Below are 22,500 nucleotides of genomic sequence, written 5' to 3'. Positions count from 1 at the left end.
CGCCACAAGTGTGGAAGTGAGCAGCCGAAACAACGCGATGCGAGATTCCTTGAAGCAAGGGATCATCGTTTCAAAAAGTAAACTAAAAACGCGTTCAACGAGACTGGGAAATGAGCAGAATTTGAAATGGGATTACGCTTACGCAGATGATGGCTAAACAAAACACGCGACACATTTGCGACTTAAAAAGATTGAAGCGAAAATGTCCTTGTAACAACCTCCTGAAGGTAGCAATCAAACAAAAATGGAGTCTGCTGAATGCGTGTACATTTTTAAGTCGTTGTGCCTGCAAGCATCAGCAAAGAGCAAGGTATATCGTTTTGTAGCAAATTGGGAGCGGTTGATTTGCAAACGATTGAGACTACGTCCTCCCCCGAGGGCAGACCTCAAAGTGAGCACCATAAGATGGCCATCACTGTGTGGGCTTTGCCGACGGTGTCAGCAGCGAGCGAGCAAAAACAAATTATGGAAGGAGAAATAACCGAAAGCATTCAATACACACTGTAAACCCGGGAAGTGGAATTGGTACAATTAAAACGAGGTACTCACCGATATAGCTCAGCAGTACAGGTAAGAAGACGAGCCCGTGAGCCGCTCCGTATAGAACAATTCCCAGATACATCCGGAAGTAGAACACCTGGAAGATTTGGCTGTGGGCGAATCCGAGGACGAGGATACCGCCGAACTTTGTGAGCGTTATGCCGGAGAACACTGAGCTGCCCATCTTCGTGAGCGCATCCGCTGCCCGCTTTTCGCGCGTTTCCTCTACCGACATCGCAAAGCTGTGCACGAGATGTGAACAAAACTCGACACTTATGCCCACGGCCATCACTAGATTGACCAGTGACACGGCATTCAGCGAGATGCTCCAGTGGTACATCAGCCCACCGATGTTGATTACGATCATCGTGATCGTGATGACGACCACCAGTGACGAGTGGATATCGAAACCCATCAGCAGGAACGTGACGATGAAGATGGCCAGAACGGAAATGCCCATGCTTTTCAGTGTGTCCGGCCACATCGTAAGGTACTGTTCGTAGAATACGTAAAACACCGAGTACGGAAACACTTCAATCTGCTGGATATCCGCCTCACTTCGGCTCATCTGTAGCCGCAGGTTGGCGTGAATGGTGCTAGTAATATTGGCGGAAATCTTGCGTGCCGAACGCAACGCCTCGTAGTAATCGGAAGACGACTTTAGGATGGTGTGGTATGCCATGAAATAGGATGCGCCGACGTCATTGTATTGCGGGAAATTAGGATCCGGACGATACTTGACACCGGTTCCGTACGCTGCATGGCCAGCCTTGGCACACGCAGAGTCCGGGTTATCCGCAAGGAAAAAGGACACATATCGCCGGAAGCTGGTCACATTCGGGCGTTTGAGAGGAGTCAGTCCTATATCACACGCTGAACAGCCAGTATCTGTTTAATTGAAAGAGAACGATTAGAAATTTCCCATTCTTTAGCTATAGGTAATATAAAACCCGCAGCGATACGTACTCTGATGGGGACAGAAACTTCCATTTCTATTTTCTTTACAACAGCTCGGTGCGACGGAAAAATCGATGTAATCATCCAACCATGACGAAGGCGGACGCGCCAGGTACGTGGATTGTGGTTGCTTGCTCGCAATGTAGAGCTGCGTCGAAAGACTGTCCAGATTGCAGTTCTGCCCACCGCAGATAAGATTCTGATCGTGCAGCATCGAGTAGTTCAATCCGTTCTTCACAACAAAGTAAACTGGAGGACCGATGCTCAAATACTGTTGCAGATACCGGAAGTACTTCAGCACGAAACTGTCACCCGGCATCGACAGCTCCTGGTCGAGACCGATGTCAATGTGCGGTGCAACGGCAATGCTAGAGCATAGCCACCCGAAGAAGCCGATCATCACTGCTACTCGAACTGATTTGCGCATCACGAACGGCACGTATATGCTCTTGAAGAACTTGTACAGTAGCCCCTCGCTCAAGTTGCCAGGCATATCTTTCTTGGAACCACGCAGGAAGCATAATACATCCAAGCGATTATCCGCCTGGCGTATCGTATCCAGTGCCAGCAGGCTGACAAAGCACGTAATCTGCAGGAAGAAGTCGATCAGCAGTGCCATACCGGCGTAAAGGGCGAACGCACGGACGGCCGGCATATCGGAGAGTCCACCGAGGAAGAAGCAGCAGCTTTCGCTCACCGACGTAAGCAAAATGGAGGGTCCGACACGGCCCAGAATGCGCCCAATATGTTCAGCATGCGTTTCCGTAGGCTTTTTCGTATCTCGCTGGTGCGTTTGCACCAGAATGAAGATATTATCAACACCGACGGCCAGCACGAGGAATGGAATCACCTCCACAATGATAAGCGTCGCCGGTACTCCAATGTAACCGAAGAAACCAACCGAACAGACGACGGAAGCGAGCACAATGGCCACACCACCGAGACCGAGTGTCACCTTCGAATCGATCATCGCACGGCTCCATTGGTTAACGTGTCCGAGGGAAATGGCAATGTAGGCAAACATGATTATGTACGATACCAGAATGGTCGACACGTCGGACTGGGATTCCCTCGCCAGCTCGTCTTCGATGGAGCGTTCCGACGTAAACGCAATGCTCATGTTTGCTCGCGTCCAATTCTTCATGAACGCCACATACTCCGTTTCCCAGGCTAGCGCCGATCGTAGCTTCTGCTTGTCGTGATAATTTCGCACCAGGAAGGTCAGTATGACGGCGCTGGCCTCGGTATATTTGGGCTTTTCATCCGCCGTCTTCGGTTGCGGTATGCCACCGAGAGCAATCGCCGGATCGATCGGTCCACCGTACGGTGCAAGACAGTCCGGGTGGTAGTAGTTTCCGAAGCATCTGACCAACTTGTCGAGATAGTTCACCTCAAAACCTTGAGGATCTTCTTCCTCCTCGTCGAAGGTGTCTAAATCATCCGAGAAATAGCCCCAAAGGGACTGCACAACACAGTCCTCCGTCTTCACCGGTCCAGTAAGGTCCGAGCTGAGCGGAGCGAAACATATGTCCTTTAGCGCAATCGTCTCGTTGCTGTTACCACCCGCTGACGCGACGATCTTTTTAATTTGCTGCTGCAGATCAAACACGTCCAGTAGGAACTGTCGGTTGAATACTGGCCCAAACTCAATCACTCCGTTCGAGGTATTGTGCATCACGTTGCTCATGTTCTCTGCCTTGATAATTATTTGCTCGATACGATAGAATGGTTCAAAGTTGGAGTCAAAATATTCACGCTCGACACGAGACCGGGAGTACGGCGAGGCCCACAGTTCCACCGGATTTGTCGTAACACGCAGAAAATGTATTCCCATTCCCATGGTCACGATGAACACGAGTCCTGCAATGGTAACAATGAAAAAGAAATGTTTCGTTTACTTCCCATGCTTATCCAAGTAACCATCACCATGTTCCTACCTCCAAGGAGCACCAACCAAGGATGCTTCGCACAGGTTGTACCCCAGACGGTGAAGAAATGTTCCAGTGCAACTTCCGTCTTCGCACCTAGCAGCTCAAAGTAGCCTGATTCGTTGTCATCCAATTCGCCGCCTTCCGGTCCCGATGGATGGGGCCGAAGCTCTTGCTCGCCATCCCAGGTAGCACCTACAACGCGGCCAAAAAGAAAGGTGACTTAGCATCTCTGATCGTGCAACATCCTGACAACATACAGTGGCAGTGTATACGGCAAAACACACAGTCGACAGTCAGAGTAGGACTATGGTATTTACATGCTTACGTATGAAACGCTTTGTGTATCAACCAATGTGCATTTGTGTGTGCTTGTATGTCGGTATGTGTATGTGTGTTTGAGAGGAGGAATCAGAGATAGGACGGAACAGTTGTTTGTGAATGAAAAACGATAGATAGACGCACAGAGATCGAGAAGGAGAGGGGAAAAGTAGTGCACTAGTCAAGAAATTAACAGACAGAGTTTGGTTAAGTAGCTAAGTGCTTTTCATGATTCTTAAAGTGAGTCACACTAAGCCACACAAAGGGTGATGAGTGAACAGAAAGCCAAAAGTGCAAGTTAAGTGTAATTTGAATGGGATGAGCGTGAGCATGATTGTGGTTTAGAGCACTTTATGGTATCAACAATCACCAAAAAAAAAAACAATAATGACAAATGGTAATGACAACGAAGGTGATCGCGATGAAAAATATTTAAAAGCACACACGTATACACATATTTAATTACAATTAAAAGATCTGTGATGTGATGCGCTATGACTGTGGTTTGCCGTTAAGATGGGATGGTAGTAATCGTGGAGTAAGTGATGGTGATGCTGTTATGACAACGAAAGCGAAAAAAACAAAAGATCCAAACAAACCCTCCGGAAACCTACTCGATCGCTTCGACTGTAGCGGTGAGTCTTCCCGATCCGTGCCCAGATCGCCACTGTTAGAGAGCCCACCGGCCAACCTGCGGCCCACGTGAGACCGCAGGTCTGATGGCAGCGTGTCACCACCATCTACCAATAGTTCTACACCGTACCGCCAGGGACGTCAGAGTTGTGGTTCGTCGAACGTGTCCGTTCGTTGTTGTTGAGCAGGCGTGGTTTGTTGTGTGTTTTATTTGTTTTGTTGTAATGCCGATTCCGTCGTAGAAGCATTGATTTTATGGTGGGAATTAAGGGAACAAAAATCCATCGGATCGATCAGAAAGAGCGATGAGGCACATGTTGGTATTTTGGAGAAAGACGGGGCAAGAGTGGAGTGTATGTGTATTTTTGTGTGGGTGTGAGCCATTCCAACGGATTTTTTGTTTTAGCAAAAACCGAGGGAAAAGAAATGGAAGAAGAAACGAAAGAAAAAAACATGATGCAATCAATCAATTGATGTTTGTTACTGCTGTTAGTTGAATCATGGAGCACGCAGGATTGGTCCAAGTTGTTCCATCAGTTACCCTTTTTAGCATAAGGGATTTTGCGTCCGTTTTCCCAACCGCACCATATTAGTCACAATAGATTCGGAGGTTAAAGCGTAAAATTTAGATTCGATTCGGTTACTTATTACATTGCCTATCGTCAACGACTAACATACAATCAGCTTTCACCTTCTAGCATTCTAGTGAAACCGCACGATAATCGTCAAGAATATAAAAATAGCTTTCCTGTCCTACCCATTCGTAACAAATAATGAAATTCATTCCAATTATCACCAGACGAGGAGAAGGTGGTAAATGGGCCGTGCCAACAATCATTATCTTCCACCGTCACCTATCGATTACGATGGTTATTCTCATTTCGGGTGCGGCGGTGGCGGCGGCAACGGTGGCAGCAAATTTGTCCGCATTAAGCGTACAGTCATGGCTGACATCCACACACCACGCATCGAAAGCATCCGTTTCTTTGTCGCAATACGACGATGAGCATCGTCGTGAACTTAATAGTCACGCGATAGAGAACACCGGAAGAGCAAGAGCAAGAGCACCGAAGAGCAAGAACACCGGAAGGGCTTATCAATGTTTCATCGATCGTCTGATTCATTATAATTTTTAATGATGTACCATGTACACGAAGAAACCCGTGTGTTATGCATAATGGAACGAACTGACAGAGACGGGTGTTCTGATTCATTTAAATATATCAATTCGGTATGATAAACCAAACCGATCGCAAACACGTTTGACCTTCCGAAACACTTCGAAACAGTACCATTTTGCAGATAAACGAAAAGAGTATCACCGGAAGCATTCATCTCAGAAAAAGAAAGCATACGGCATCCATTTAAAGTTGGGTACGCATCCTAAAGCAGATAGTAATCGCCCGGATGCAAGTGTTTATGATTAAAGTCTAGTGCAGCTGGGAAGCCCTTAGATTGCTTTTCGGAACCCACACAACAAAAGGAAATCAGTTTGCAAAAGCGGTGCTTTGAGAACCCAAAAAACGGTACTGCATTAGTGCTTTTTTCCAATACCTAACACTATCGAGAGAAAGAGAAACGGAAAGTGTAGGGTTAGGAGCAGGCTAATCGGAACAATACTTACTTGCGCCACTGCTACCGCTGCTGTTGCTCGAATGACAGAAACAGGCACCGATCAGGAACAATCCGCTACAGACGACAAACACGACAAACATCACCACCGCGTATCCGTCAAGATTGTAGATGACGAACGGTTGTGGCGGTGCCGGTGCTGGCGGTGGTTTTGGACAGGATCGCTCACAATCCACACAGGAACACGCTGGTGTATTTTTCTATTGATAGATAAACAGTGTAAGTATTGTACTGAAATTCCAGCGAGAATTTGGGTAACTTACGTCCAACTTCTCATAGCACGGAACAATGCGCGGATCCAATGGCAGAAATCCGTCCACGGTTTCGTTTGGCGATCCGTGTGCAATGTAGCTGATCTGGAAGGGTACGAACGGGTTGCCCTCGGCATCCCCCATGTAAAAGAACCATTTCGATGCACTACAACGGGACGCGCCCCATTCACCGCACATCATATCAAGCGCCAGCTGGCCTGTGGATGGTACCGACACCTGGTTGCAGGATTCGAACGTTCCGTTCATGTACTGGCCAGTGATATGGATGTCGATCTGTGTGATGTACTCCTTCGGTGCGACCGTTGTGGCTTCATTGGCACCATCGTCTTTCGGATCTACCTCCTCGGTAGCAATCACCTTCATAAAGTTCGACTGCTTTGGATTACAGGTGAAGTCGCACATATGCCGTACCAAGTTTGCCATGCAGGACGGACACCGCGCGAGAAAGTTTGCTGCAAGCGCCACATTCTTGTTCAGCACCTCGACCTGTTATTCAGTGAAAAAAAGAAGAAAAAAATATGAATTAGCATGCACCAAAGATTACGCTGGAACTTGTATCCGTTTCCCTAGGAAACGAGAGTACTATTTGTGCAAAAGATTTTACCAAATCCACGTGAACGTAGCGCCAATTCATCAGACTGCTTACATTGCACTCTGAACGCACCGAGAGAGCGATAGTACACCCGGATATGTTAAAAATAGTTTATTGCCAAAAAGCTGCTCGATTTCATGAGGAAAGAAAAATAAATACGAGTCAACGGTAAAGCAAAGATTACTCAGAAAGAACCCATCTTTCATGGCTTACCAAGACGGGTGGCTCTGTTTACATCAAAGCCTCAAACGCCGAATTTCAAGATGGCCTGTCAGGTCTGTCTCTCTATGTTCACGAGCCGTATATTCGCACGAGCCAATCGATTAACCTTCGACCGAGTCAATGCACCCACCAGAGCATTAGCCTGCGGATCATGCAGATCCGTAGTATCATCTATCTGGTGGCTAACAGAAAAACAACCTGTTTTCCTCTACCCAAGGAAGAAGCCACCTTCCGCAAACCCAGTTGCATCGGTAGCTGGTTGACCTCCATCACGCAAATCACAGCACAACCTAGTCGCCCGCCAACTTTACGATCTTTTTGGCACACCGATGTGTCATGCGTCAACGTTTTCAGCGAGAGATAGTGACCGACAAAACAGAGCTTCATCACTCACACACCTCAAAGAGTGTCGAGTGGTCGGTTCGTCGGCTGCTCAAAACCGGAATGGAAGCATGGTGGTTACGCAAAGCTGCGCAAGAACGCGGGACGCTGCGCAGAATAGTGGCGGCCACCATTCTAGTGGCGTATAGAGCGCGGCGTTAGCTACGCATCAAGCAAACAACCGGCATCATGCTTGGCCGAGATAGCTAGGAGGAAGCTAGTGGCGTGACTTCGTCACTGTCAAGGTCAACCTTTGACCGCTGATCTCACTCGGTGCCTCTACTAGCAGCACCGCGGTGCTGCCCGTAGGGCCAGTGGCATGAGCATGTGTTCACGCGGAATTGCTTTTTAGGAATGTATTTGATGGACAAATAAAAAAACACACAATTCTCAGCACATGTTCATTGGGGAGCATCTAAATCTGAATCTGAGACCTACCTGTTCGGAATCACAGCACGTGTTTACGTTGTTACTGCTATCTTCTACCAGCAGATGGGAACACCAAACACTGAGGAGCTCTTGCGTCTTGCTGTCGGCCGGTTTGGCCATTCCATTGTAGGGACAGTACTGTGATCGCCCTAGTATATCCTTGTTACAGATACCATACCATACACACTGGCCGCTTCCATCGTCCGATGACTGCGCCTGGATCTGTTTAAAGATAAAAAAAAAAAAAAACAAAATATATAATATCAGTTATCATTTCTTTACACAATATCACTAACTAAATATCACTAACACAAATGAGCATGATCGACGAATAGAAGTAATGATCTTCGCTTTCAATTCCCAGTATCATTCGGGGGAGTCGGGTGATGGCCGTTCGTTCGCCTCAAACCATCAAACCCACGGCTAAGCTCGGCGGTGCGTAATTAACCGTATCGCGATGTCATTTCACCGTACGGCACGCTACGTGTGCCAATTTTCATGGTCACGTCGAAAATGACCGAAAATAATGTGAACGCCGTAAATTGTCATTTGTGCAGTCGAGACGCGCACGTGCCGAATGTGAGACAGCGAGAGTCGCAGGAAAGCGCGCTTTGGAATTAAACACATGCCGCCGGACTGTCAAGCGATGAGTACACACAAGAGAGCTGGTATCAGTATCATTCTTGAGTCCGTTAAAATAGTTCTATTGTTTGTATTGATCGCAGTAGCAGGTGGCATAACAGAATACGCTACCGTCATATAAACGAAGTAGCCCGGAATCTAATAATAACCAAGTGAAACGTTGAATACCCAGGGGGCAGTACATAACTCGGGAAACTTTGCTACAAATATAGAACGACTATAGAGCAACTGCTTTAGAACAAGGGAAGGGACATTCTCAATCAACATCATGACCATTATTATGATCAAGTAATCTCAACGAATGTGATTCGATTTAACTAAGTCTTCGTATAATAGCTTCCAACAAATCCCCGTAACCGTGGCGTAGCTGTGATTGAATGGAAATTTCCTACGTACAGTCTCTAGAATCCAACGTAATATTTTCTCACCACTGAAATCGCGAATCACCCTTGAAACCAGTTACTACCGCCAACCGCCGGGTGCTACTTCACATCCCGTCTGCCGTTGCTGATTAGCATCGTACTCAATTAACCCCTGGGAGTCAGTTCATCGCGCACCCGGAGAAGTGATAAAATCAGTATCAGCGCCTCGAGTAGCCGGAAGAAACATGTGAGGCTAGCGCACTGGAACAATCCGACCCTAGGTTTTGTTACACCTATTTCAACGATCTTTTCAGTTGCTGCTACTCAATAGCAGTTAAAAATCTCTTGTTTCTTCCACAGTACAGTTGCTAGGGGCCATCACCGGCATTCCAATGAGATCCAGATCGGATGGGTGCAGTATATGTCGGCACCAGACGATTCTTAATTCAATTAAACAAGTCACACTGCAATCAAACAGAATGCAACCGGATCTTTACCAGACTTCTTGCTTCGCTTGGTATCTCCCCGCGATACACAGTAAGGAAATGACACATAGCGACGGTAAAGATTCTCACAGAGCGATAGTTGGTGGAGAGAAAGAGCATCAATCAAACACCCCACAGCAACCACCAGGGTACAGAATGAGGGCATACCACATGGATGCTGTACAGACACCGAGCGAAGAAGAAGTAGAACCCGCGCGGTGAATTATTTGTCTAATTGAATCAACGTTAGCACAGCCAATTGGGCACTAATACTGTTACTGTACAGTGGTTGCCTTGGTTCCGGCTCCTCGTGTCTTTTAGGTCAATGTAGCCGACAATTTATTCTTCGAACTGATCTGTCGTCTACATGTCACCAAAGTGAAACAATGTTTCTCACACCTCGTGGGGCAAGAACGGTTCCACCCATAGAATAAAGTAGTAGTAGTGGTAGCACTAAGGAATGGAGCAAATTGCTTGAAGAAATGAATTATCGGTGTGACACAAAGCCACGCCACGTCTTCACGTGCGAATCGCGAGCCGGAGACGCGAGAGACCTTTAGAGGCAAAATGCTGGCATCTGGTCGCTTGAGATTGCTGTTTTCAATTCTCTACCAAACAAACCGTAACAGACCTCCCCGATTGTTTTTTTGATGCCGCTCTGAGAAGTTGTTGCGTAAAAATATCGCAACTTATTTTTACTTCTTGGTCCACGATCGCACGATGCGGCGTGGGGAGTGTCGCTGGCGCCGTGAGTGCTGTGTCTAGGGTGGCGGCAATCGGAAGGATGAGCATCACCGGATCACCATCCATTTCAGAATGTCAGCCAGGTGCAATCGGTTAATGCTGTTGGCGCAGTTCGATCCGGTTGAAACATACACCATATGTGCTGCTACTACCTTGCTGCAACTGAAACTCGTGCGCTTTTACTAGTATTACATTGTGAACACCGATAGACACGTGTATCCTCTCTCTGTGGTTGGCAACGTGCTTTAGGCTGTCGATTCATTGTGTTGCAACTTCGTTTCACACGCAACCGTAGGGAAAAGTGATAATTATTACCCTTCCTCCAAATGTTTCCCACAAAATTAAATAGAATCAAAATTTATTCTTCAATACCTATTCTTCTGAATCCAGCAAAACATACAGAAGTGATTTAAAAAACACCGAAGTAAATGTTTATCTAAACAGACGAAAAATTAAGACGTCAAAATCATTCCCACCTTACTTGGATCGAATGGAAGGGGGAACACCTTCGCTACTGTGATTGTTGGCGAATAAATCAGTCAAAATCTCAGCAATCCACGATAACTCTAATCGTCGCGCGCCAAATAGTTCCACAGAGACTACGCGATGGTCAGCGCGTAATCGAAGCAGCCATCTTGAGCTACAAGTCGTCATCGCCCTCAAAACCCGTTTTCATCTACATTCCACTGCTGGTTGAGCCCTCCCATCTCAACGGCCCACGTAGGTCAGGTACTGCTGAGTAATCTTGTGGCACGGCTTTTAGACCTGCTGTCAACGGATACCACATCACGCCTAATCGCTACGACACACCTGCCAGCTCTTATGACTGACAGTTTACGATGAACGAAGCGGGTTTCTTATCTAGTGGATTATCGACAGTCATCATTAGATAAGTGAAATAGTGTTCAAGTGTCGAGTAAATCCAACTGTAGCGCTATCGACTTTCAGCTAATTCGTATCAAAACCACATCAAAACAACAAGCCGCCGAGCCCAACGTTAACTTCCTTGAACTAGTAAAGCTTCTGGAAGTTTTGCGGAATTCATATGCGACGCGATCTTGTCGCACAAGCGGCGCACAAACCGCACGTCCTTGAACGTTCAATTACGCGCAGATGCGCGACGATCGCAGATGGCGAGATGTTGGAAGCATGATTCATTCCATCACCATTTCCGCTGAGAAAACGTATTTTGTAGGCAGGTTTCAAGGGACACATTGACATTTGATCCTTCAAATAAAATCTCTAGTGTATGCTATCGTTGGAACATGACAACAAAGTTGAAAACTGACACGTGACACGTTAATCCTGTTTGCCCTCTAAATCTCTTGCGAAACACGGCCCATCAGTCGAGATACAGACGGTTATGCATTGCGTATGCATTATTGACACTTTCTCGTCAACACAAAATGCAAACCATTCCTAGCGAACAAACGAGGACACTCGGGACGGCATTACATTATACTTTCTTCACCTTGTTCACACCTCAGAAAATGCACCAAGTTGGGCCACTTTCCATACGAACGAGTAAACGAGAAAGCACATCCCGCTACACTCAATATGTGCATAAGTTGTGATTGTTTTGCGTATCTCAATTACCATTCTCCGCCAACTATTCTTAATTTGCATGAAGTACTTCAACAAGAACGTTTCGCGGCATAAACTGAATGGAATTCACTGGCAAAAACAATCAGAATCACTGTAACTGTACCCACATCCTGCATTGCATTCACTACGCAATGATACAGCAGGACATCCTCGTTCTCCTTGAACTTTTGCTCCCATTTACTCTTCTTGGCAATGATCCAGAGTTCCAGAATCGCGCGTCAGCGTCTAGGCACGCAACGTGCAACTATAGCACCAAGTGTTGTGGACCGAGAAAATTTAGAGCACGCACGTTCGTGACCTCTTCGCGCGCGGGATAGTTTTTCTCCTGGAAATTCCATTATGAAATCTGTTTATTTAGGTCGAGGATAACGTCCTAGTCCGCAAAATGGAGCGCGACAAGGAAAGGATACTAATGCAATTTACGGTTCCCTGCTATCAACACCGTTGAAGGAAAGGATCATGCATTCTGCATTATTCATGTAAATGCGCTATTTCAATATTCTGAAGTGCACTAATGACTGGAAACATGATCGCAGTTGTGTTCGCTGGACATGCACCTTCTTGTGTCCGATGGCGGACTGAACGGGTTTTAAGTAATTCAACGCAACCTTCGCGAAGCCTATGACCCTGGCACACAAGCCACGCACCAGTTCACGGTCAACTATTCAGGTGGGATGAGAACGTGTCGGCTAGGCTCGTCGCATGGATCCATACAGAATGATATACTACGCTTGCATGACCGAAATGTTTATCACGCAGTCCAGTGACTTCACATCCCTGAAAAATTCGTCACGATAACTCGCCTTTCTTCCGTAGGCTGAGGTAACTGAAAAGAATAATCAATAAACTCAACTCTACGGTACACAACAAAGCTGAGCAGCCGGAAAGACACCCGACGTCCTGTTAGGAAGGACACATAAAGAAGCCTTGCCTAGCATTTACCTAGGTCCCTGAACTTAGAGAATCTCAAGGTAAACCGTGATGTGCTGCCAGAAGCTGCCTATCGCTACAAATGTGAATAGTAAACACGCAGGATAGTGTCACGTGATTCAGAACAAACGGAACAGATCCTCCCCTTCTGTCCAGGAACATGCACAAAGAAAGCATTTTACAGTCACGCAGTCCGCATTAGTGTCACTGTTTATTTTGTTTCAAAAGACTTTAGCTGAAAATAGCGAGCCTCTCTTAATGAAATTGAAAATTGAAAATTGAAAATTGTCTAATAATGAGTCAATTGAGTCAAATAAATTTTTAACCGTGTTGGAGTATCGTACGATCCAAAAATTCACCACACCATCACCATAAGCGCTTATCAGCATTATACACCACGCGCTGATTACGCCGGTTTTTTGCTCTCTCGCCCGACTAATGACTCATCATCAGCAATGCTATGAACCCATCCTCAAATCACGCAAAAAGCTCCCCTTGGATCCGTTGGATTATAATCGAACGGAAACAACAGCAAGAGCAACAGCAACATTCCACATTCGGTTCATCGCGTCGTGATATTGAAAAGCCGACAAGAGGCGCGATTCAGCATAACGATCAACATACGCATCTTTAGAAGCGATCTTCTAGAAGGAAGCAGAAGCATCGGATGGAACACATTCCAAGGTGTTTCGGTTGACCGATTTCGTTCCGCCGAAAACCTGTTTGACCACTTTTAATTTCAACGATGGCCGTATCGTAGTCTCGTAACGACGTAATAATATATAATTTAAAGAAACGATACGAACGCACGAAAGGGCGCAACAAACGGCGGGGAACTGCGAGAGATTTTTCGAATTCCTTTGCCCGTGGTATTGGGCCAGTTAAATGCACCAACGAGCAACGTAGCGCCTTGTGCACACACCGCCGAGAAAGTATCGTTGGACAAACCAAGTGAAGAGATAGGGAACACATTCCTTATCGCTCGTTGCACGTGTTAAACAGCCTGCTTCCCTGGTCCCTGGTGACCGCCCTATGACGGCGATTGCCAGTTTCTTTGTGTATCGAAGCAACCATAGCGCCGCCCGCTACTTTTCCATGCGCAGCAATCACATTTCTTGTCGGTCAGGATGACTGTTTCGTGTAGCCGCTGCGTTTGCGCGTTCAAACAACTAGGAGGCTGCGCCAACAGCGCGTGATAGCAGCGGTACACCGTTGACTTGCTGAGATACACCCCGCCCTCCGCACGTTCAAGATGTTTATGAGTGGGTTATTGGATCAACTGTCTACGCTGGCTGGCCTGATGTGGAGTGTAAACTCAAAAGATGGGCAAAAATAATATTTCACACAAAGAAATGCGTTGTAGCAAAACAGTGCGGAGTTGGTTACAAAGATGAGAGTCTATTCAATCATCGCTGTGATAGAATCATCGAAAATCGTCCACTAATCAAGTAGCCCCGAGTTGTGGTTTGTTTCTGCGTCACACAAATAATTGGTTTTGCTATGAGATCTCTCTCGAACAATTACATTTGTTAGCGCCAAGCGGGATCATGTTGTAGCCCCGTCGTAGCATTGCTTGTTCGCACGTTGCTACTATTGCTCGTTTAACAAATAGCGGAGCAGAAAATAAAAGCAAAACTTGCCAAACAAAGCAGTTGATTGACAAAACTGGCCTTTCGTCAGCAGCAGCAGCAGCAGCAGCAGTGGGGGAGGAAGAGAGGATCTTGGCAAAGAAGCAAAAACTGGTTCGTTACTTTTGATTTTACTTTTTATCCGACATTATCTCCCCGTCGTTAACAGCTGTCAGAGTGCCCCAAAAGGAGGGGGAAGCACAGGAACAGGCCCCATGAAGAGCGCAAGTGGAAAACTGGCCAAAAACATGGACACATCCACCCCGCCGTGACGTTCGTTTGCCATTTTTCGCCTTCATTTCGAATGCGCTTCTTCCTTAACTGCGGGCGCACCCGCCGCGTGTGTTGTGTTGATGCGCATCTATTTAAAGCCATTCCAAAAATAATACCATTTCAATCCTGGCAGTGGAAATTGTTTTTCATATTTGCCCTTCCCGTACGGTGTTTGAAAAATCATTTTATTGGCCACAAATCCCGCTCAAGATGAGTTGATCATTAACAGTAGCAAGTAATAGTCCTTCATGAACTTTTTCCATTCACAGAGTAACCATCTGGCATTGGTTTGGTGGCTTGCTTTGACCGTGGATGCAGCTCCATAAATTCTCCACAAAGTATGACCATCACAGATCACACCCTGTTTCCTAGGTTGACAACGGCAAATTCGAAGGAGACGGATGTCATCTTTCGTACAACCCTTTGTCTCGCGACAAGGTTTTCACGGCACCGGCCTTCCCGTGTCCGTCCTCCACACACCACACACTCTCTGAAGGTGCGAGACAGACATTAAAGGAGTAACCATTGATTCCGCGTCCAGCGCGAGAACAGGAGTGGTATGACGTCATCGAGGCGACTGTCAGGTGACCTTCCGGGGAGCGTGTACACACCTCTGCGCCCCTTACAAACACACACATACGAACACACGATATTGCACACCATTCGGCGGGACTGAAAATGCGATTTTCCGCCCATGAGAGGTTAGGAAAGGAAACACGATGGTAATCCTCCTTCACTCCCCAATCCCAACCCTCCCCCCAAAAAAGCAAGGAGCTTTCGAATGCGCAGTCGCCAACGAAGGATTTGCAACGTGTTCGTACGGCGTAGTTCCACTGTGCCAAGAAGGACTGGCGGGGTGGCGACCTTTCGCCCGATGGAGCAGCGCACGGCCACGTGTTGGTGTGTTGTGCCGCCGCGTATCCTTGCTCCTTTAACGCACACATTTGTGAACGGTACAAAACCGGGGAGGGCGGGTTTTCATCAGCTGTCTCCTGAGCTCTCGTGGCACACGTTGTTGACCGGAAAGTTAGCAACATTTCATGCCCTTACAACGTGACTCACAATCACCTGCTGATCCAGCACACCGGACGACCACGGGGGAATTATCGCTGGAAAATGTCAGAACCCTAGCCACCAATCTCCCGGCCAATGAGATCCTCGTGACATCAAAAAAAAAAAAATCCGTCAGACTTTGACTTCGGAAAAAGAAGTTGTTTTGATACCTTTCCCAACCAGAACGACGGTCAGAACGGTTCCAGAAATAGCATTCAATGATTCAACGACTAATGAATCATTTCGTGCAATCGAACACAAGTATAATTGCAAAAGAAGTCGTTATCGGCGGGGAACAGTACACGCTGAGCGAGCAATGAGTCATGGCGTGAAGCGTTTGTTTCAACAGAAGAAAGCTAGAATAGAATGGTGGGGCCAGCCTGAAGTGGCAGTTGCATCGAAGCAAGCTGCTCCACAGCGCACACCGCAAGATCGCAGTAACCAATTGACACAGTCTTTGCCTTGCCAGCCGGCAAAGAAGCTAAATAAACGGCTGCATTTTTAGAGGCGAAGCAAACAATCTTAGCGACAGCGCTCTCAGAATTGTGTGTCTTGGAGGTTTTTGTTTTACGAAAGCAAAAAGAAAAAAAAGAAAACATTTTCCCTTTAACCGAACTCTCTTTCGCTCTCTTTCTCCGTTCCAGATCGAACGATCGATGATGATGATGATGATGGGACGGGCACGGCATTGCACGAAATCCACACTTTCACCGGGCGGTGGTTTTTGGTGGGAGAAGTGAGTGAAATTTTCACACTCCAACGCCTGCATGTATCGCTGGTTAGCGAAATGAGCCGTTTCCATCAGGACGAAGAGTTGCGTTGCTGGAGTGTGTGCCACTTGCAGCACCGCACATACCACCGTACCGATGCTTAGAGTTTAGAGTGTTGTGTTATCGTGCGCTCATAGGTAAAGCAAGGTTACTCCGATGAGAGCACGTCGTCCACCAAAACCGGGTGAATGTAAGGCCCCACCACCTCGCGGTAGACATCCGGCGATACCACATCCATCCTAATCCACATTTGGGGGGCTAACCTTCAGAACAACGATTTATGGAATGTGTGTGACCAACTCACCGGTGGTTGTTGTTGTTGTTGTTGTTGTTGTTAGTGGGAAACGAAGAGCTAAAATGAAAACCAAAAGCTCACGTACCGCAACGCAAGACCTCAATACGCGTCTGCACGGCCCCCACATACGCGCGCTGGTGCTTGCTGCGCAACAATTTGGCCTTCGAGTGTGAAATAGCAAGAAGAGGAGAAGGAGGAGCAGAGCAGGTGCAGGAGATTGATTGACTTTAGGGTGATGGCAATGTTGATACCTGACCACATCACTCTCGCGTTCCATCACTTTCGCGGTGTATGTGTGTCCATGGACTCGCGGTCACCATGTCGCGGTTGACATAATTAATTTCCAAGAGGCGCTGCTCCCCGCCGTGGCCGTTAAATGACCAAACGGAAGCAGAACCAGCAGCAGCTAGAAGATCCAATTTTCGTCAATCGGCTACTGGCTAATTGCATTTGTATTCTTTCTAACGGATCGGAATTGATGCCACCACCGTTGGAATCCAATTACAGTACATGGGAGTCGTCCGTCACCTCCGGCTCAGCGGACACGTGCCGAGAGACATGTGACCAGACCAGAATGCCACACGGAAATCTGTTCTCGTACTGTCTCGAACGAAACTGGTTGCTTTGTTGCATACATTTCCACCGTGGACACATTAGCATCAAGTTAATGGTCAGAGGCGTCTACTAGGTAGGTTGTAGGACACCAATTAGGAGTGTCACGAAATCCTTCGCGACTGTCTGGTCCTCAGTCACGGAAAAGCCACAAACATTACGTAAGAACACTAACGAAGAAACGTCTTCTGTGAGTGTTGTTCCCGGTGCATGTAGTAGTCTAGTTCTCCAAACCCAAAAAAGATGTTCCATGACTCAATGTTTGAATCGAATGAAATGCGCTGGCGAGCCCTTGCTTATGTCAACGATAAGCCAATCTAAAAATATATCCCCAACCCCCTTCACGTCCGTCCGCAATTGGACCACACAACATTGATTGTCTTATCACAACATCGAAAGATGGTGTTTCGGATTTCATTACAATCCGCACACACCGGCGACTCGACTCACCCTCGTTGATCGAGCCCCGCAGGTGCGAGGTATCTTTATCCTAGAGACTGATAAGGTCAGCACACCTACATATGGTTTAGCATGGTGGTGTGTTGCGTGCGTCACAAACAAATCAATTATCAAGCCAAACGTGTCATTCGGTCTAAGCCTTCCGCCTGGTCTAATTGGTAGTGGCCTACCACCATCGATTGGCAATACTGTGTGTACCTGTGGCCATGGTTACTAGTACGGACAGTTCCACAATGTCATGACAAACCGTCGCCAACTAGGCGCATGCAAAGCTCTCTAACGAGCGCAACAATTTGAACACTTCAAGGCAGGTTGGTGGTGTACTGTTTCGTCGCTTGACTCACCACGCTTGTGGGATACTCCATTTTTACACCACACCCCGACATCGGTGGTCATACTGATAACGAATTCCCATGGATCGAGGGGGTTTTTTTCGTTTTTAGGCCCGGAGAATGCCTCCATTATCAATTTTCCTAGCAGAGTTGAGTTTGGGCAGCAGAAGAAATGTTAAAAAATAACTGTCATGTGACTTGTTCCTGTGACTTGCAACAGCAGACGTCACGTTTCAAGAAGTCATCCAAGTTCCATTCAACAAATTGAATTAGCTCACACCCAACCTGACCCATCGTCATGTGCTCTCTCTCTCTCTCTCCTGCTAGACTGCCTTGTCGTCTGGACGACTCGTGGGCGCCAGATGTCGTCCAGGTAATTGCCTTCTATCGCCATTTGGTATCGTCAGGCTGTCCGAAGGGACGGACATGGGTCACATGCAGCCATGCAGTATGGTAGCGTGCGCCGCGGGGGCTAATACCGGTATGGTATTGACAAGGATCACGCGATTACGTGAGCCTTGTTCTGCTTTCTCAGCCACGAGACGCGGCGACAGACGGCTTGGAGCGTCAATGTGTGATGAATGCAAGAATCTAGAGCAACCGCGAGGTGCAATTCCGATGATAGTGTCACTTCACGCCGTAGCAAATGACACCATTAAAAAGGGATTTTTATTGCGAAATTCATAAATCATCATCCTGCTAAGGTTAATCATCATCGAGACTATCTCGATAACACCAGGAAGTAAGCGGATACTTGAAATGCGATATCATTCATGGTTACTATCGATCATTCGCAGGAACGATTACGATGGCCTATATAGAGCACCGATAAAGGAGGTTTGCTATTCGACCATGAGGAATGTCGAGGCATCCGCCTTGTGACAGTGAGTCACACAAATCCTCCGGAACTTCTTTAAGACCAGATCGGATTTCGCGAGCAGCACAATTGACGATTCTGGCTATAGCGTCCTATTATGGCTCCCCACAAGACACGCTACGTCTCTTATCAGCACCACAAAACCTCGACCTTCAATCGATAGCAGCCCCTCGTGTCGAATACATGAACATTATCAGTACACCTGACTTGCATTGCGTGGAGTGCAGCGGTACAGGCGACGGTCACGTTCGCTGCAATCTCTGCATATTGCCCGTGGTCTCGTCACAGGCGTAAATCATGCTAAATCATCATCACCACCTGTCGCTTGTAGGATCGATTGATCGATTTTCCTTTACCTAGCTGATAACACGCTCGAGACGTGCGGGAAAGATGAAGAAATGTCCACGAAACGGTCATTGTTTTCGAAGAATCTATCGTGAACAATCGCGGAAGATGATCAGCGCGGCGACGACGACGACCGTCTCGTATCTCGTGATAAGAGTGGCGACTTTACGCGGTTGATAATTTGAATCATCCGCATCAGAATCAACGATGTGAAGTGCTTTTATCAACAGCTGGCTGATGACGATGTTTAAAGACCGCATCGTTTACTGGCCAATCATGCGCCATCTCCGCACGGGGTGCTAATCATCGATCGATCAGCGGAATATCGAAATCGATTCAGACATTTTTGAGCATTTGATGGCATTTTCCGTCTCGCACCTTCAATGTACAACATTGAGGCCAACCACAGCACCAGCAGCTAGGTGTCCGTCGGTCGGTCGGTCGGTTGGGCGAATGATTTTCCTCTCTCTCTCGCGGAAACTGTGGCGACCAGCCAGCCAGTCAGCCGCACACCGTTGGAGGCCGCGCTGGAGGTGCGGTTGTGAAATATGGAAGGCTCACGAAGAGCGAGCGAGAGAGAGAGCGAGCAAGGGTTGTTGTTTTGTTGCGTGTTGTCGCGGCGCAATGGCCTCCAACGGCAACTTCGAGAGCTTGCTACCGGTGGTGGCAACGGAGGCGGTCAAATACACATACCACCAGCGAACCATGAACGCACACCGCTTTACGGAGCGTTTTCGCGAAAAACACCTTCCCCGCAGAGAGATCTGGAAGGTTTGTGCAAGCTGCTACTGCTGCTGGCGCGTAGGGCTGAGAGGTATCTCGCAACAGACCTCAGGAATCTCCAAAAGGTGATACCTTTCTAGAGGAGACCCGTCTAGATGATGAGCACGACAGCGACGACTGTCGCCGGAGGGTCGATTGCAGGGCGTTCAAACAATGTAGGCTGTGACGTCAAACGACGCAGCAGCAAACAATAGAGGAGCTGGTGCGGGGATGTTTACAAACCACCAACACTAACTCCAAGCGCCTGCTTCGTGTTTGTAGAGAAGCTAGTGTCCAAAACTCAGGCCCACCGCCCAGGCATGCATGATTCGGCAAATGACCTTTCTTCGAAGGCACGATGCAATCATCAGCTGACGTCACAGTAATGAATCATGAGACAGAGGAGTGCGCGTATGCCCGGAGGCAGAGGGGGGGCTCACCTGAACGATCGTAAAGCTGGTAGCGAGGAGCACCAGAAACCAGGCCGCCGATCTCTGGGTTGCAGTTGCTGGGCGGCATGATTGACTGCCACGAAACATTTTCATTTTGTTTTCCTCCCGATCGCATCTACCGCAGCCGTTATATGGAGGAGGCTGCCCTGCCCTGCTGGCTTGCTTCGGTCGTCGTCGTCGTCGTCGTCGTCGCTGCCTTGGGCTTCCTTTTCTCCCCTCTTCACGCACACACTTTTCTTCACACTTTTCCGTCACAGCAACCGTACTTGCCCCTTTCGTTTCTAAGCACCAACTTCACGGAAAACACTCTTCTTCCTCATGCACAACTTCTCGATCAATAGTAGACCACAATAATTCACCAACTAAAGAAAAACGGTATCACGACGCGAGGACGGTTGCTCAATCCGCGAACGCGCGTCGGTCGATAATAGGAGACAACTCGGCCGGGAGGGGGGGGGGGGGGGAGGGTACACTCGCGAGGACCGAAAATCTTATCTTACGCCCGCGGCACCACCTTCGATGGAAATTTCTTTGTTGCGCGCGGATTCAACAGCAGAAAAACCACCGCATCGCCATTTGCAACAGCCAACCGCTGCACCGTAACGCGTGTATTTGTGTGTTTGCAGCGTTAGAAACGTTGCCCTTCGCTCGCTTCCGGGCGGCTATAAGGAGTAATTGGAGGCACTGCGATACTACTAGCCCGTTTTACTGAGGCGAAGGAACCGAGAAATACTAACCGAAGGCAAATTTTGTCCCCCGCACGTGAGCACTAATCAGCCAAGGGAGCGACACAAGCACAAAGAAACGGCCAGGTTAGGTGAGTTGAATAACCAGGCGCCACCATTTTGGATTTTCTTTTTGACATTCACAGTTAACGATTTGTTTACCAAAGGCATCGGTGCTTATTCTGTAACTTTCGATTGCGATGGCCTCAGGCGTTCGATGATTCATGCGAATTTCGAAACGTTTCGAAAACAATAAACAATTCAAAATGACAGTTTGAAGTAAAAAAACTGTTAATTAACTTGTTTTTTTCGGTATAAAAACGACTTAACCTTTGTAATAATAGTATACGATTAGCAGGAAGAAATTATTGATGCACAATCAGGACGCTATAACTGTTTTTCAGATGCTCGATGCTCGATGTAAACAGAACGCCAGCTGTCGACCACAAAAATGCACTCGACATGCAAGCGATCGTGAACACCAAATGAACATAAAATGAACCAAATGAATCGAACGCCTGAGGCCATCGTAATCGAAAGTTACAGAATAAGCACCATCCTTTCTTCGGCATAAAAAGGATCTTCCATTTCCTTAGCTGACCCTGCGGCATGTATAAAAGGAGAGACGGACAGTACGAAACCCTGGAAATGGTATTGATAGCGTTTTATTCGCGTTTTCAGTGACCACATTACACAGTACATTGCAAAACATCTAGTGAAATTTGTCCACTGTCTTCCATTCCGCCCCTATTCCTTCATTTGCTTACTGCTTCTTTTTCTTCCGCTTGCCCTTCGACTTCCGCTTCCGCTGTTTGCCATCGTCCGAGGAGCCGGAACTTCGACGTTTGCGGTGGCTCTTGGCTTTTGACTTCTTTTTCGACGATTTCTTTTTCCGCTTCTTCGCACGCCCCTCCGACGAATCGGAGCCCGCCGAGGACGAGCCGCTATCCGAGCCCGAATCCGACGACGCTGTAGAGGAGTTACGGCGTGGTTTCTTCTTCTGGACGCGACCCGAGGGCGAGGATGAATCGGTACTGGTCGAGCGTCGCTTGGCCGGCCCGGAACGGGGATCTTTGTCCAATTGGCTAGAGAATTTCGGGGCCGACTGTTGACTCATCCGAGCCATCGTGCCGGTGGCTGCACCACGGTGTGGATTAGGACGCACTGGACTACGCGGCTCCGACAGCTGCCGATGGCGCCCGTTCCGATCTCTCGACGATGACCGCTGTCTTCTGTCCCGCG

The 22,500-nt window shown here is 47.7% G+C and overlaps 2 protein-coding genes across 7 annotated transcripts in view; both read right to left on the bottom strand.

The window, feature by feature from the left end:
- LOC126573420 (NPC intracellular cholesterol transporter 1) overlaps window positions 1–21,292 on the bottom strand; it is a 27,662-nt gene extending 6,370 nt beyond the window's left edge. For 2 of the 6 annotated variants that reach the window (XM_050233517.1, XM_050233519.1), the window contains exons 1-8: window positions 20,522–21,290; window positions 7,917–8,129; window positions 6,275–6,769; window positions 6,004–6,211; window positions 4,346–4,498; window positions 3,435–3,620; window positions 1,507–3,357; window positions 550–1,428 (exon numbers count right to left, since the gene is read on the bottom strand). In XM_050233517.1, coding sequence (XP_050089474.1) covers window positions 550–1,428; window positions 1,507–3,357; window positions 3,435–3,620; window positions 4,346–4,498; window positions 6,004–6,211; window positions 6,275–6,769; window positions 7,917–8,129; window positions 20,522–20,626 — 4,090 coding nt within the window. In that variant the 5' untranslated portion in view covers window positions 20,627–21,290. Of the gene's footprint in view, window positions 1–549; window positions 1,429–1,506; window positions 3,358–3,434; window positions 3,621–4,345; window positions 4,499–6,003; window positions 6,212–6,274; window positions 6,770–7,916; window positions 8,130–20,521 lie in introns of all 6 variants that reach the window. The other 4 variants (XM_050233518.1, XM_050233520.1, XM_050233522.1 and 1 more) reach the window with 3 other exon arrangements.
- A 615-nt stretch (window positions 21,293–21,907) lies between these two features.
- Window positions 21,908–22,500, bottom strand: part of LOC126573436 (peptidyl-prolyl cis-trans isomerase sig-7) — a 2,604-nt gene continuing 2,011 nt past the window's right edge. The window contains exon 1 of the mRNA XM_050233573.1: window positions 21,908–22,500. This exon is cut by the window's right edge and continues 2,011 nt beyond it. Within this exon, the coding sequence (XP_050089530.1) occupies window positions 22,022–22,500 (479 nt within the window). The 3' untranslated portion in view covers window positions 21,908–22,021.

Source organism: Anopheles aquasalis, chromosome 2 (assembly GCF_943734665.1).
Source record: "Anopheles aquasalis chromosome 2, idAnoAquaMG_Q_19, whole genome shotgun sequence".
NCBI lineage: Eukaryota > Metazoa > Arthropoda > Insecta > Diptera > Culicidae > Anopheles > Anopheles aquasalis.
The sequence above is the reverse complement of the archived record's forward strand: the minus strand, read 5'-3'. Positions and strand labels throughout refer to the sequence as shown.